Source organism: Myripristis murdjan, chromosome 4 (genome assembly GCF_902150065.1).
Source record: "Myripristis murdjan chromosome 4, fMyrMur1.1, whole genome shotgun sequence".
Taxonomy (NCBI): Eukaryota; Metazoa; Chordata; class Actinopteri; order Holocentriformes; family Holocentridae; genus Myripristis; species Myripristis murdjan.
In genome coordinates, this window is record NC_043983.1 from 18,235,275 (window position 1) to 18,251,729 (window position 16,455).

The 16,455-nt window shown below is 41.0% G+C and overlaps 2 protein-coding genes across 3 annotated transcripts in view; one reads left to right on the forward strand and one right to left on the reverse strand.

The window, feature by feature from the left end:
* wwc3 (WWC family member 3) overlaps positions 1–6,991 on the forward strand; it is a 34,209-nt gene extending 27,218 nt beyond the window's left edge. Inside the window, exons 13-23 of the mRNA XM_030050278.1 lie at positions 190–270; positions 368–454; positions 1,874–2,069; positions 2,652–2,822; positions 3,216–3,319; positions 4,075–4,222; positions 4,331–4,495; positions 4,668–4,760; positions 4,861–5,091; positions 5,188–5,315; positions 6,198–6,991. Of these exons, the coding sequence (XP_029906138.1) occupies positions 190–270; positions 368–454; positions 1,874–2,069; positions 2,652–2,822; positions 3,216–3,319; positions 4,075–4,222; positions 4,331–4,495; positions 4,668–4,760; positions 4,861–5,091; positions 5,188–5,315; positions 6,198–6,264 (1,471 nt within the window). The 3' untranslated portion in view covers positions 6,265–6,991. The remainder of the gene's footprint in view (positions 1–189; positions 271–367; positions 455–1,873; positions 2,070–2,651; positions 2,823–3,215; positions 3,320–4,074; positions 4,223–4,330; positions 4,496–4,667; positions 4,761–4,860; positions 5,092–5,187; positions 5,316–6,197) is intronic.
* A 737-nt stretch (positions 6,992–7,728) lies between these two features.
* Positions 7,729–15,823, reverse strand: traf3ip2l (TRAF3 interacting protein 2-like). Of its 2 annotated transcripts, none has more exons than XM_030049584.1 (10): positions 15,497–15,823; positions 14,108–14,200; positions 12,709–13,388; positions 12,503–12,545; positions 12,323–12,387; positions 12,088–12,185; positions 11,930–11,998; positions 11,540–11,656; positions 9,654–9,728; positions 7,729–9,272 (listed from the first exon to the last, which is right to left on the reverse strand). In XM_030049584.1, exons 2-10 carry the CDS (start codon positions 14,164–14,166, stop codon positions 9,126–9,128), a joined length of 1,353 nt encoding a protein of 450 aa, XP_029905444.1. In that variant the 5' UTR covers positions 14,167–14,200; positions 15,497–15,823; the 3' UTR covers positions 7,729–9,125. The 2 variants fall into 2 exon arrangements, with proteins under 2 accessions (XP_029905444.1, XP_029905445.1); XM_030049585.1 differs by lacking the exon at positions 15,497–15,823 and adding an exon at positions 14,972–15,483.
* Positions 15,824–16,455: the final 632 nt, after the last annotated feature.

Sequence of the window (16,455 nt, forward strand, 5' to 3'; positions counted from 1 at the left end):
TATTAAGCGCACTAAGAAAAAGGTTGGCTGAGAAGGTTCTTCAAGTAAGACGCCCCTCTGTTAGGCTGTCTGGGACAAAACATTTGTCCAGAAAAATAAAATATATAAACATTAGAAAATGTCCAGACCAGATTTTTTTATGTGTCCAGTGAGTGTGCAGAACACCCTGTTTTGTCTTTGCTCCAACAGGGCGGAGGAGTCAGAGGAGATGGCATATATGAAAGAGCTGACGTCCGTGAGCGAGCCTACCCAGATTCAACTTGGATTATTGTGAGTGAAAAGGTGTTAGCTTGTGTGTGTGTGTGTGTGTGTGTGTGTGGTGCTGCTTTGTCCTTGTTAACATCTAACGGCATATCTCTCATTGCAGGTGGGACTCCAGCTCTCAGTCTCTCCTGCTACATCTGCTACAGCTTAAGAATTTAAACAAGTCCATTGTGAAAGATGGCTACAAAGTGTGAGTACTTTGAAATGTGATGGTGACAAATTATTCACCAAGGTGGCAGCAGGGGAAGGAAGGGGGAGACAGTGGAAAAAAATATAAAAAGAGATGTATGTAATGTATTCGCAATGATAAGATAGAAGAGTTACACTCTCTCTCAAGACAGACAGGGATTCAAGGTAACACAGTAAATGTACAAAAGTGTATTTTGTTGCTGCTGGGTGAAAATCACATCACAAAAATATCAACCTTTCAGGAGCTATGAATAAGAACAGCCTTGTTTTTGAGCAAAACCACCAGTTAACTTATTAGTCACAGGAAATCTGTGCCAGAAATCACAGGTATCGCTTCCTTAAGCGAGACAGGAACACTAAAATTGATACTGTGAGACAGACAATGCAGAGATTAACGTGCTACAAAAACCAGAAGCACTTCTTAAGGAAGACAGCATCTTAAGCTGGGCTCAGACTACAGGAGTTTTAGAATCCTAACCGATTTTTAAAACGGGGTTATTAAATTCTGGCAGTGACTCCCTGCAGCAGAAACGATAACTCTCCACATTAAGAGAGAGGCTGTGTGTATTTATGCATGAGGCATAGCCGATGTAACTTTAGATGATCCGTGCATCACTACTTGAAAGACACGTTTTATATGGCAGTTGTGTTCTGGCTACATATGGACAAACCTTTCCTCCATCTCCCCAGTCCAGATTGTCAGGAGGGGTGAATCGGGGTTAAATTGGCCTAAAACTCCTGTAAACCTAAACTCCTTAAGCCTGGCTTAAGAGAGCCTTAGAATCTTACTGGTGGCCTTTTTTAATAATGGTGAAAAAAAAAAGCTGATTCCACCTAAATGATGCATACATTGGAAATAATCTCTCCTTATTCTGTATTCATACATAGAATATCTGGAACAATGTCTCCTTGTAGCTGTATCTCTCTTGCTGTAAATCTTTAAAGCCATGAAATATAAAATGGCAACTTACTCACTGGGAGCTTCATAAACTAACAGAAGGCAGTGTTGGCTCATAGAAAATACAGTGATGAGCTCTTTAACTATCACCTGTAATAGATCTAATTGCAGCGTGAGGTGTCAGAGCATGAGCAGCTGCATGCTTTTAAAGTACACAACCACAGGCCAACAGCGAGAGAGCTGCTCAGCTGAGACTTTCTGCTACACCGTGAGAAAAAATGCTGCTCAAATTGAGGCACCATTTATATGTAAAGAAGGCAGCGTAATTTAAATTTCAACTTATTAGTTCATCAACAGGATATTCAACTGGATACATACTCGTAAGAGTAGACCTTTTGACCTTAACCCCCAGTTACAATACTAATATTAAAGTGAAAATTTCCCTGGAATCAGTAACATATGACGTTATAATAAAAAGAAAATTTCACTGTGATCACCTTCATTCATATCGTCAATGCCCAGGTATGTGAAGGTGCACTTGATTCCACTGGACGCCGGCAGGGCCTGTGCGTTTTACTGTTGTAAGGCGCTGGAGCCACAACTGCAGATGAGTTTCAATGAAGGCTTCCGCATTCCTGTCCCAGCAAACGCCCTGGCGGTGTGCGCTCTACAGCTGTCCATCTGCTCGCTGGGACCTCAGGCTCAAGAGGAACTGCTGGTGGGTCCGACTCTGAAACGCTCAGAGATGTAGCTGGTCCTGCCACACACGCTTCCCTACTGCTGATGAAGATTACAGTTACAGCGGTCCAGCTTTTGTTAACACCAGGAAAAATTCAGTCATATAACTGTTAAAATTCTCTTTTCACTGATATAGATATTTGATCGAAGCTGCTGATAGGTGATAATTTCTCCAAATATCAAATATTTTTAGACCAGTAGACCATTTTCATGCCACAAAATACACATACACTGCAATTAGCCTAGAATTGTATTCTCAACAGGGTGGAAAGCCTCTGAAATATAACATCTATAAGAGAAACTCAAAAGTCTTCATCATGTAGTTTTAAAACTACATGAGTTACAAAAAAATTAAATCCCTCAAATGAGAAACAAAAATGCTGGGAAAAAAAACTTAATTTCGGTGTTTAGAGTGTTCTCTCTGAAATCAGGGTGGAAATTTGATTATATCAGTGATCAGTTTCCCCTCCCCCAAAAAACTGGCAAGCTGATGGATCAGTCTAGCCCTGATGAAATGTTTTGTTTTCCCTTTTGTAAAAGTTGTGCCTGTGTGTGCCTGCAGGGGACAGCCCAGGTGAGCCTGGCAGACTGTGAGGGAAGTACAGAGATGGTTTTTCGTTGGTTGCGAGTGCAGATGTTGAGCGGGACAGAGTTGTCGAGGCCGGAGCATAAGAGCCTGAGCCACCGAAGACAACATGACAGCCAGGAAGAGGAGCAAAGACCCAGAGCCACGGTAAACACACAGAAATATAGCTTGTGACACACTGAAGTCATCCCTAGTCCTCATTTTTATAGGTCAAAGGGGATATGTTATTTAGGGGATGGAATGCTCTGAGCAGTTAGAGAAGAAATTACTCATCAGTGGCATTTATTCATGTAGATATAAATCACATTGTGTCAGCGTGGGACTTCCTTGTTTGCACACACTTGCTAAGCAGCTTTTAACCCCTAGTCTGCAGGAGTGTGACTCATTATCATTATATTAGTAGAGGATAAGAATGTCTCATGTTATGTTAGTGGGCCAGACGTGGCTTCATGGTGTGGCTTCATAAAGGTTCAGCATGTCTGAGAGGCAGAGAACAATGTTGACAGTGTGAGACGGAGAGTTTGTGCTGTGACATCACAGGACACCTTGTGCACCATGCTGTCACGCACCACCACCACCCACCTGGAAGAGGCGAGCGCGGAGCTGGAGAAGAAGGAGGAGCCAGGGGAGGCCGTATCTGAGAGGTGCTGACATTTCCTGCATGTTTCACACTCATGCATACTCAAAATGCAGTGCCATCTGCATCCAAAATATATGCACTTTCTGCCAAAACTGTGTGGGTTACTCCATATTTTAACCCACATCCCCAGTTAAGTATTGGTAAAATGATGAATCAGAGATGCTTGTCAGTCAACCTTTTAAAACATTTTGATAAGAGGGAGTCAGATCTTTATGTGTGCTTGTCACAGTGCCAAAGGGTGGTTTTAAGAGTGGGGTCCTTAAGGCAAAATGAGGAATAATTTAATGTTTGCATATGTTTAATTCATTCACTATAATTAAATTTACTTGAAATTGTTACAATACCAAAATGAGTGATTAATATGATGTTTTAATCTCACCATTTTGAATGTATTTGTGAGTGTTAAAAATGACAAAATGACTAGCCAAAATATATTTCCATATCTGAGTCCCTTGGGACTCAAAATTACTGTAAATGGGAGTCCATGGCTTAATGAAAGTCAATGTAGGGGGCCAAAACATAAAAAAACCCTTAAAACCCTTGTTATAGGGTGTGAGAACACATTTTTCTTAACACACTGTTTAGAAATGCTTCACTGGGGGTGGGGGTTAAATTAAAGTGTTACTACCTTGCTCTGTCACTGGCCTGACTTGCGTAATTCCTTGCTTAACCAGCATTCCATTCCATCGTGAGTCACGACCGAACTAGCACAAGTAAACACACGGAGAATGCTGTCAGTGATAAGGGTGTGTTTTCCAGGAGTTGGCAGGCTGAGTCAGTGGACAGCGGCTGCAGCAACAGCACGGCATTTGCAACCCCATGTTTAGAGGGTCTGTGTGCAGAGGGCATCTGCATCACCACTGGAGGGCGCTGTGATCAGCCAAGCAGCAAAACCTCCACACTGAAGGTAAAGGTCTGCACGCTCTGTCTTTTTGAGAAACTCTTTACTTTATCTAGTCTGCTGCATTGTCGTTGCCCTGCACGGTTTGGAGACGTTGTTGGTATCTTGGGACAGGTGGAGAAGGCCACCATGACAGAGGGCATGTTCCCAGAGCCGGTGCGGGTTCGGCCCAAGGAGAGGGGCGGTCGCTGGGGTCACGCCTCACCGTTCATGCGCAGCAGCACCATCGTTCGCTCTCAGACCTTCTCCCCTGGCGCTCGCAGTCAGTATGTATGCAGGGTGAGTACTCGCACACTTCACACAAACATGGGGAAAGGAGAACACCACTTACAATGCCTCTAATGTTTACGTCTGCGTGTTGAAGACAGGCAGTTAATGACTGATATTTGCTTTCCAGCTGTTGACTGTTTAACTTCCCTCTTTACATAAATGACTTGTGTTTACCTTGCAGTTATATCGCAGTGACAGTGACAGCTCGACGTTACCAAAGAAATCCCCCTTTGTCCGAAATACGTTGGAAAGAAGAACGTTGCGATACAAGCAGGTACAGTTGTGATTATTTATCACTTAGCTTACAGTGTACACGTAGGAATATCTACTATCCGTTTGGAGTATTTGAAGTGTGTTTGTGTGTGTGTGAGCAGCAGTCGTACAGGTCCTCCCTGGCTGAACAGCCGACACGTACCTCCCTGGATCTGGAGCTGGATCTCCAGGCCTGCAGGACACGTCAGAGGCAGCTGACAGAGGAGCTGAGCACCCTGAGGGAGCTGAAGCTGCGCCTGGAGGAGCCACAGGCCAGGGAGGCCACCGAGCTTCCCCACTGGGCCCTGAGGGACGAGCGCTTCCGCTGCCTGCTCAGAGAGGCCCAGAGACAGGTGAGAGTACAGCTCGAGGCAGAGGGTTGCAGTTGAGGATCAGCCTTGCTCCTGCGATCCCTCCCTGAAGACAACCATGTGTTTGTTGTGTTGCAGGCCAACCAAACCAAGCAGGAGCAGCGTCAGGAGGAGGCAGCAGAGAGGAGGCTGAGGAAGGCTTCTAAAGAGGTTCTGCAGATGAGAGGACAGAGCCAGAAGGAGCCCCTGCCTGTACAGACCTTCAGGTTGCAGTTCTGTTGGTTTCCTCATTACACCTAATCTCATACATCAGACACATTTTTCAATAAAGAATCACACTGACAGAAGCATTTTTCCAGCTTCAAGGCCCCAGTATACTTGGTAAGAAATTTGGGGGCAAAAAGACCTCTTGAAAGGGACAGTACATCATGAGAAGCATTGGGTTTTTTGTTCTCTGTGCAAGTCCCTCTGCTGTAGCCTTAGTCTTTTCTAGTTCTTCAACCTCCCCATTTTTGCAATTGGTTCAAATTCTGTTGAGTGTCCTTTTTAAGAGTTTTGTTTTTATATAGATTATGCCTCATACATAACTGTCATGTATGCAGTAATAGTTTCGTTTAGTTTCACCAAACAGTCGATGAAATTGCCATGTCATTGTAAAGTAAGCTAAAACCACGCTCCATATTGAGCTCATAGGTGACACACTTTTCTGTCTTTGAGGATCAATTCAGTAAATGTGTATGGGAGTTTCCTGGAGCAGTTAAAACTGCAAACTGTGCAAGATATAGAAGTAAACCCTGTTCCTCCAACTTCAGTCTGTCTGTTCCACTATTGTGAACCAAATGTGCATCTCCCTCTCTCTCTCTGTCTACTCCAAAAGAAAGTTTATTGATTATAATGGCAACCGTTTTCTGTCATCTTCACTGGTGCTTCTCCCAATGTTTCCTCTCAACTCTCTCCAAGTATACTGGTGCCTTAAATCCTCTAGGAACAGAATGCATAAGAATCTGACATGTGATGAACAGATGTGCCAGTGATGTTCTTTATCTTGCGTAATACAAATCCTGGCAAACTTGCTGTGAGATTATTTTATACTGCAGGAAAGAGAATGTGTATGAAATAAGTGCTTTTGTGCTTTTTTTTGTCTGCAGAGAGAAGATGGCTTTTTTCACAAGACCAAGGTTCAACATACCTCCTTTGCCAGCTGACGATGTATGAGAGCTTGCCTCTGTATTATGTGATTAAATATGAAGTATTTGTCAAGTTTTGTAAACTCATGAAGTACAAAGCGTAGTTATTTCTGCATAGGACACAGGCAATGACATGCAGATTTTGAAGATTAGAAGGTTTCACATTTTCAGAAGTGTTTGTGTGGCTAATATTATGAACATAAACATGTACACACAAGACACTCTTGTTGACAACAGCACGGCTGTTCATTTCCTTTTTGGGGAAGAGGCCTTTCATAAGAAAACAGTATCTCTTTACTCCTGTATGAGTTATTTCTGTTGTTTGTGCTTACAAAAGGCTGGAAGACGGGAACAAAGTCAGTTTGAACAAAATTCACTGTACTGTAACTTATTTTATAGTACTTTTCCTTGAAGGAAATTAAAACGCTTCCTGCTTTTAAGTGTATTTTGTAGCTTTGAACAAATAGCACTTCAGTGTTTTTACATACAGTAAAATGGAACTATTGTCTGATTTTGTTTCTGATACCTAATTCTTAAGAGTTATTTACATAAAAATGTCACTTTGTAATCCACTTTTATTACAGATGTCATTGTCCTTTTGTTATGTTATTAAAATTAAAATTATTTCATGTACTTTTCAATATATGGATGAATATATGAAACACTGTATTCAGATTTTTTATGATGTCTGTATGAACATCTGCAGTGTTACCTCTTGTGAAGATAAAACCATTAAACGTCTTGATGCTCTAGGGTTTGATCGGCTATATTTGACATGCCAAGTAACAGAGCAAGCAATAACAAACACGGCTTATTTAGTGAATAAACTGCCTCAGATTTTTCTTTTCTTGCTGTAACCACACACAAGCTGTGATGACCCATTTGTGTGTAAACTTGCAGATTCTTAAGAAGTGTACCGCACACCAGGAAAAGTAGCTTCATCAGCTAGTTGTGTTCATACAACATCCTGTTCGAGCTTTTCCGCATAAGCCACTAGAAACGGTAAAGGCAGAATGATCTTCTAATTTGATCTCAGGTTAGATTCTGCGCACTGAGGTCAGGTATCTGTGTGTGTGGCTGACTAGAAACTCACTTCTGTCATTAGGTTGGCAGGCATGAAGCATGTATAATGACCTGTAATTAGCAGCAAAGCGTATCTAAAATATTTAATTCCTCATTCCCACGCAGACAAATGCAGCTCACAATTTCAGAAATGCACACAGCCCTGCAGGCAAACTAGTCCCAGGTCTCTGCATGCCTGTTGAGTTCACCAAGAAGTTTGGGACCAGTTTCACAAACAGAGATTAACTGCAGTCTTTCACAGGCCAAAATACTCTCATCAGAATATCACCCAGTACTACACAAAACAGTTACCTGAAATATTTACTTTTTATAAGCTTTTACATTTAACAACAGTTGAGCTTTTTTTTTTTTTTTTTTTTTTTTAGAAGTGGCTCAGAAATGGCTCAGTTCAGACACAAAAACAATTACAAAGTTATCTCTATGTGCTATTCAACCATTTTATTGTAATTTGATGTATCAAGCAGAACCACCCAGCAATCCTGTGCCTGACTAATCGTCCAAATATTTTCTCAATGTTAAAATTATGAATTTTCATAAGAAGCAAATATGTAACAAATATCTAATGCTGAAAAAGCATAAAAAAATTGTTTTGATTAGCCATGATTTAGTTTAACAACATCTGATGTGTCCAATAAAATAAAATCAGTAAATCAGTAACTGTCCACATCACTTAGTTCTGAGGGGATGCAATTTAATTAAAAACTGGCACAGGAGATGAGGGCTCATTCTGAGCACGAGCACAGCACCTCTAACACAAAAGGTAAACGAAGATCAAGTTGAAGCAAAACTGAATACAAACATGTCATTACCTGACAGTACAATCTGAACTTAAAGCTACCACTTGATTTTAACAATTACTATGCACTGACAAGGCACATATTCAGAAATGATATTTACTTACATAATGAGCAAAACTGAGCAAATGACACTGACAATTAATTTTAAAATTCAAAACAAACCTGAAACAACGCCCAGCGGGACAGGTGTTTGTCAGTAAGATACTGTATGCTGGAGATTGTATCACGAAAGACAATATGCGTGAGGCAGAGTGTACCTTACACTGTCAATGTTTACATCTCATAAATAGAGTTATGAGTTGGTATATTTATATATTTACACAGGAAACCCTGTTGGTTCCCTGTGTAAATATACAGTCATCAGACTATTTATTGATCATATCTGTTATACCTTTATTATGATAACACCCACATGTAACAAAATATTTGGATTATCTCCTTTCATTTACCAGGGCGTATGTCCAAATTTTAAGAGATATTAAAATTTTAAATATGATTTAAGAAATTTAACACAACAGTTAAAGGCGTTCTACTTGCCTGGTTATACAAGTAATTCACTCAGAACAGCATAACAAAGATTATCTATCACCTATCGTGTTTTAGCAAATGAAAATGAGGGCAGTCTGGGATAGTAGAGCTGCGGCTTCAGAGAATAAGACATCAGTAGCACCCTTTGACAAGCTTAAGTAACTAAAAGCTTGTTTGTCTGCCTCTGCTTCGCGTCCTGTGGCATGAAATGTTACAAAATTGCCTCGGCCCCATATGTTACATGTATTTGGAGTTTGTAGGAACAAATTAAATATACTCATGCAACACATTCCAGGAGGGAAATATAAAGAGCAGACCAACATGTCCTACAACCTCTCTTGTACTTACAATCTTCATCCACATTCTGGGTCATGGGTCTTACACGCAAACACAAGAGGAAAATAACGACTACTACTCCTCAAACTGAGGGCTCACACATTTTTAGAATTTCCCTGCAGTCAGTGTTTTCAGATCAGAGTCTCTATATGGGGATGGAAACAATGGTTGGTAGCTCTCCAATAGGAGGTGGATTATACTTCTCCACTCTCATCAGTCGCCGCAGAATGTCATCCCGATCACGCGGCCATTCATAAACATGGGTGTTTTGAAGCCAGTTAGGGACGTGACACTGTGGTCGAGGAGACAGAGACAGCAAGAAACAACAAGAGAGAATGGCCTTATTAACTGTGTATTAAGTTTCACTATTTGGTGTGATATTGTTAGTATACGACTAGATGGAATAATCCTAATAACTCAAATCATCAACTGAACAAAGTGATCATGCAGTCCAACTTGAGATATTAAAATTATACCACAGACTATAAAACAATGTATAGTGCTTTATTGCCATCTTCATAATTAAAAGAAAATGTTCAAGCAAAATTACAGTTATGTGTGTACCGCATCAATGTCATAGCACAGGTGACTGAATAATCAAACACTGACTGAGGCAATACAAATGGGCCCATTAAAATGTGCATTCTTGTTTAATGTATAATGTAACACCTACCTTCTTAGCCCCAGGAAACAAAATGGGGATGAACCTGAAATTCTTGCTTCCGTTCTGAATGAATTCATTCTGTAGCTGAAATGCACAAAGGAAAGAAAAACAATCAATAAATTCAACCAGCAACTGCAGGACAAACAGACAAGTTGTGTGAAGACTGGGCACACAATAAAAAGCTGTGGCAAGTAATTTTGTCTTAATCAAGTTCCACATTCAAGTTATTAACAAAGTCCAAACTTTCTGTTAGAAAATATGGCACCTGACAGTTTATGATGTTGACAAAGAAAATTCTGGTTTGAACCACATGAGAGACAGATGCCATACCTACTACCACCTGTGATCATCATGTGGAGTGGAAAAGAAGTAAAGGGAAAAATGTTATGATAGTACAGCCTACGGGGACAGGTCAACCAAGTTCCAGCCCTCTCAACCAAAGCGCAAAGATTTTATATCTGTTTCTTAATCTTTTTTATTTATTTTTTAAAGATTTTTTTGGCATTTCTGCTTTATTTGACTGTCACAGAAGAGAGAGACAGGAAATGCAGGGGAGAAAAAGAGGGGATGATATACAGCAAAAGGGCCTGAGGTCGGACTTGAACCCAGGACGCTGTGATCAGGACCCAGTCTTAACGTATGGTATGTGCTCTTATCCAGTGAGTCACCAGGGCACCCTGTTTCTTCATTTTTTAAAATTTTGAAAGGTAACTGAAAGGTAACTGTAGCAACCCTGTGAACAAATCACTGTCCCACTCAATTGAGCAATGTTGAGTTGTGGCCACTCAATATGTAACGACTTTAAAACTCCTTACTATTACATGCTTAACAAAAAATAGCAAAAACATAATTGTGTCACCCCCAAAACTTGGTCAATATTTGTATAATTATGCAAAAAAAAATTTTTTTTAAAAAGTCACATTCTTTAACAAGTTTGTCAGTTAACATCCACCCCCAACTGACAGCCTGAATTCTGTAAGTTTTGTGTTAGTACAATATACAGTGTAAAAGTTATCGAGGATGTAAACATGAAATGCATACATGTGTGCCATCAGGTCAATATGATTGGCTTTCTTCTCAGGTCAAACGAGCCCAGCTGCCAAGTGTGGTTACTTGCGGATTGCTTGTGACTAAAAGCTGCAGTAAGCAACTTCTGACACTGAGGGTGCTGACAGCTCAAAGTATATTCGTAAAAGAAACAGAATCAGTCCTGCTTCCAGGTTAAGTTCAGGCGAAAAAATGTGTTTTGGCAATGGAAGTGAGGGATACATTTCACTCTCACAAGGGCCTTGTTGCATTAGTTGGATGACTGTCTCTTGCCACAAATTCAAAATGTGGTGTGTCTGCAGACTTTCAGCTGCAAGGTAAGCTACTTTGAATAAACTTTTTCTGTCACCACAGTGCAGATTGCAACGACAGAGGCACTTGCACAATTGATCTGAAATTTGGATGCAGTGATCTGCAGAATGCGTGGTTTCAGAGATGCTTTGAATGGAGTTAAAGCAGCGGGCAGGTGAAGTGAAGGGCAGAGGAGGAGCTCTTTTGAGCAGATCAGGGGCTGATACAGAGTGATAACCAGGAAGTAACAGGCTTGCTGTAAACTGTATGGTGGAAGGAAGATGCACAGTTATGACTCTCACATTGCAACTGGTCATTTTACTGTAAAAAAAAAAATGTAAGTAATATGGCTTAAAGTAGCCTTAAGGTTTCTGAGCAGCAGGCACTGGAAGCAAAAAGAAACCCAAAGCGCCTACCCTCAACAAATACAGCAGGGCTCCCACCTAAAAGTTGATAATTTATATCATACCATCTTCAGTTTAAGCGGTCAGCAGGTAAGAAAACTGATCCAAAATATCAGCCTCATGATTTTGGTAGAAGAGTGGTTAAAGACTAACCTGTTTGTGTATGTAGACAGTGTTGAAAGTCCTCTCATCGTTCTCTCGGTTGACAGGGGAGGCGGTCACTGTCTCATAGTACTTTGGACTTATGATGATGATGATCAGATACTCCTTCTGTTTTAGCAGAAAATGTGGGGATGACTACATCTTCATAATTGAGTCTGTGAATCAGCCACTTCCATTTTTCCACTGAAAAGAACCTACTTAATATTTCCTGTCTGCTCTTCTGAGAGGGATCATGATACATGCAAACATGCATACTAGTTTTCATAACCTTCCTGGTTCTGCTGATAATTATCACATTCAAGCTGCCTTTAAGAAGATTTTATTTTCACCCCTTGCAAGAACAAGACACACAATCACTGATTTAACAGGTTTGTTTTTTACCTCGCTGAGATACCGCTCCATGAAGTCTATCTTGCTTATGCTCCTGAACTGTTGTTCAAACATGTCAATCTGGAAAAAAAAATTTCACATGATTTGAACATAATACACTGTGTGCGAAAAATTCTCATAAGCCCCAAGGGGACATGCTCAGTGCTTACATGGGTATCAAAGCCGTTGTGCCGCAGCAGAGCAACAAAGTTGATGATTCCATTAATGTGCTTGTCATTGTCTGCTTCGTAAGTGACAAAGACCCTTCCTGTATTTATGGACAATAATAAATAAAAGTTATTACTGGCTTGTATGGAAACTTGTATGGGATTCAGTACCACTGTAATTTGTTTAACTGTGATGTGTTTTTCTCCTGCATCCTGTGAAGTCCATTATCATACTTACTCTGCTCCAGAGAGAGTGGTGCACTGTGAGGAGGATTCTTCTGTTTGGCTGGCGTATTATGGCCACTATATGGAGTGAATGATCATTAATAAACAATTTCAGACACATGCTACATGGACTGTTTAAGTGTGTAAATATGTCTACTCTAAATGATTTGAATCAATATTTTAAAAAGCTCACTTCTGCATGTAGCCAGCTCCAGGGAGTCTGCATTCATCTGGATCTGTAGTGGTGAAAAATGAATGGTGAACACCAGTCCTTTATATAGGTTGGTTATCATGAATAGGGCAAGTAACAATAAATGCATTACTCACAATTTTTAATATATCTACTTTATGAAATATGTACACCCCTCAGCTAAGGTTAATTAAAAGAACAAGACTCACAGTACTGGTTGTAAGCTGGTTGATGCCCCAGCCTGAAGTTTTGGTGAACCACCGGGCCCCTGCTGAAGGGTTCTGGGGGGCATTGGGCGCAACAGGGCACTCCCTGAGGTGAGCAGTAGTATGGAGAGAGCGTATGGTGATACAAGTTGCCCAGTGGTGGGTTGGAGTGCAGAGAGTGGGGCTGCTCCAGATTGCTCATACTTGCACTATATCTGCCTGGCAGGGACATGAATTTGTCCCTGGAGTAAGAACTCTCTCCAGAGTAGCTGGGGTAATCTTTAGGGGAAAAGCAGGATGGCAGACTGTTTGGATAGCCAGACCAGCTGCTGGCAAAGCTGGGGTGAAGCCAGGAGCCTTCAGCCTGACTGGGGAATGGAGTTGGCTGGCTGTACCCGGGTGGCAAGCCATGAGGTGGCTGGTATGGACAGTACTTTGGCTCAGGCTGAGAAAGTGTGTGACTGTGTTCATGTCCCTGATTTCTCCCCAACCTCTGTCTGCTGTACAGAGCATCATCAGGGGAAGTGGTGTGGTCTGGGAGGGGGCGTTGTCCATCGGGATTAAGGGTGGAGTCCAGCTTGGGGGCCACGGTGCCTTCACACTCCTCCTTACTCATGGTCTCGTCGTCCTCTTCAGGAGTGTTGTGGTGATCTCTCAAGTATCTGCCCAAATGGTTTACATGACTACAAGAGAGGAGCAGTTTTAGTCACACCATTTGTGTGGGAGGCAGTAGTCAAGACCAGCAATGTAGTTATTCCTGTAAGAGTGAAACTGTGCTCCACTTTCAGCACTGGTTATGAAGGCCATATACATGTGATTACTTAATAAAAATAATAAATAAATAAATAAAAAAAAAACATCCAAATTAGGGCTGTCACAATATCAGATTTTCACTACACGATTATCGTGGCCAAAAGAATTCACAATAATGCTATTATTGTTTTATCTATAGAAAATTTGGGGAAAAAACTAGAAGAAGAAGAAGAAGAAGAAGAAGATGATGATGATGATGATGATGATGATGATGATGATGAAGAATGCTATCACTAAAATTCATCTTTAGCTCTGTTAAAAACAGTGTCACTCTTTGGCAAATAAATTACACTTAAAATACAACAGTAGGGAGGTGGAGGGAGTCTGCAAACACGTGTGAGTTTTGTGTGTGTGGTGTTGGGGGGGGACAAAGTGAGAGCAGAAATTATTTGGTAGGTTATAATATGCATACTAATATCATACCAATATACGACTTTTAAATATCGCAATTATTGTCAATGCCAATATATCATGACACTTCTACTCCAAATTTAGAAGCTTATAATTAATCAATATTAAGGATCTTACAACAGCAAAAGGCAAAGTGTAGATTACATGAACTGTATACTTTTTGTAATGTTATATTCACCTATTTGGTGCTGAGTAGAGTGGAGTGGGCAGCATCATTGGGCCTCTTCCACCTGACATCCATGTGTGTCAGGTTTCAGCTGCATACCAACTTCTGTCAAGGTCCAGACATGTCATTTTAACCAATGATTAACTAAACTGGGCACTGATAGCAAAATAATGTGTTTGAAAGAACAGCAACTTCATATTTGCATATCATTTTAGCACAGATACAGCTATACAGTCACTATTCATAAGACGCAATAACCCAGTCAGTGTAATGATAGTCTGCATGACAGCACAGACATAGGTATGACTATAGCAAAACAAAATTTGTCTCCCACATAGGGGACTTTTCTAAAGGAGCTACAATCATTCTCTGAAGATAACAAAATAAAAGAAAACATGCGTGGATAAAGAAATTATGTCTCACACTAACAAGAAATATGTCTGGTTGATGGAAAAGTCAAAACCACAAAATATCCCAGAAGGTGAAATTTGTCAAGGTCGCTACTGAGTCAAAACGGGTTTGATATGACAAAGCGACCATATCCTCAACCTGTCAAATGTTTTATTTACAGCAGCTCAAAAACACTGCAAACTATAGAAACTTATATTATTTGTAACTCTTCACCTTCTCCATGTTGTCAAACCACATGTTATTATTATTAGTAGTAGTAATAGTAATAGTACTGGTAGTAGTAGAAAAGTATAACTTAATTTGTGTTAAAGAGTCATATGTACACCTATAGATAAGCGATATAGACGTACATAAAAATACAAACCATGATCAAATAAACACTCATTTAGACAATCATCAGTTAAAATGCCAGACCATAATCATTATTACAAACATACAGTGTATTCCGTAAAAAAATGTATATACATTACGTTGACGTTGTTTTTCCTTCCAATACCCGCCTGTTTGTTCTATTAAGGGTCATTATTCAACCTTCTGCACCAGTTTAGTGGGCCGGGAGCAGCTCTGTGGTCGACACAACTTGTCTGCACTTTCCACTGGGTGCCTGACTCTTGAGGTTGACCTAGATCTGGCTCTGAGATTCAGGTAAACAGACTAACACACTTGAGTACTTCGTGCTGAATCGACGGGGGACCTTGTACATAAATCAGAGACCTAACTTACACGAAATGTACACCTCTTCCTGCTCGTGTTTTCCCAAACCCCGGCCTCGGTGCGGTAGCTGCTCGTACTTAATTTGCTTACTGTACACAAGTCACCCCGTAACCAATTTAAAGGTATGACAACTATTAAAAATATGATTTGTCACCTACTGCCTCTACATGTGAACCAATTATTGGGTTTAAGGCGGTGTAAAGTACAAAATCTGTCTTCCAAACCTTACAAAACACAAAACGACATTTTTAACCGTTTAAGGCTTGTTTTACTAACCGTCGCCGCGTGAAGGTAGACCAGGTAAGCTCCTCGTTGTCAATTTCTTCTTCAAATGACACCGACGCGTCGAAAGACTTAATCAAAGTCAGTTAGTTCCTTTCCTTTTCGTCTTGTTAATTACTGTCAAGTTTGTACTTGTTAACTCTTTCGGTTATTAAAAAATGAGCACGTAGCTCCAGCTGCTCAAGTCAGTTTGCCGTGATGGAGCTCCTGAGCTGCCGTGCCGAGTAACCGCCTCGCGTGCCTCTGCCCCCCCTACATTATGTAAATATCACTTGGACTTCCTTGACTCCCGCCGCAGCACCGGATCAGCGCGCTCACACGAGCGCCTTAATGCGGCTAGAAAACTCTGGTCGGTGTACAGATGCACTTCAAAACATTACTGTAACATGGAAGACTTCACTTCATGGGTCACCTTTCTCTGTAATTCAAAAAGGGAAACTTTCATATGGTCTAGTTTCATTACACATAAAGTGAAATGTTTCAAGCCTTTTTGTTTTAATTTGGATGATGAGTTCATGAAAATCAAAAATCCAGTATCGCAAAATATTAAACTGGTACATTAGACCAAAAAAGGCTTTATAATACAGAAATGGTGACCTCAGGGGCATCGTAGTGGGGGGAAAGCGGGACTGATTACCCAGGGCCACAATGGGGGAGGGGGCCCTCGAAAGGCCTGAAATAAAAAGGTTTATCTATTGGCCGGCTATACAAGGGCCCAATAAGATTTCTTTTCACGGGGCCCAAAATCCCTGGCGGGGCCCTTGGGTGACCTTCAGAAAAGTATGTTAATTTATGCACTCAATAGTTGGCCAGGGCTCCTCTCGCACGAATGGCTGCAGCAGCCTGTGGATCTGCTCAGGTGCGATGAAGCCCAGGTGGCTGTGATACTGGCTGAGGGCCAGTATTGTCTGAACTGTAAAGTTAAGTCTCCCTCCGTCAAGGAACTTTGAGGA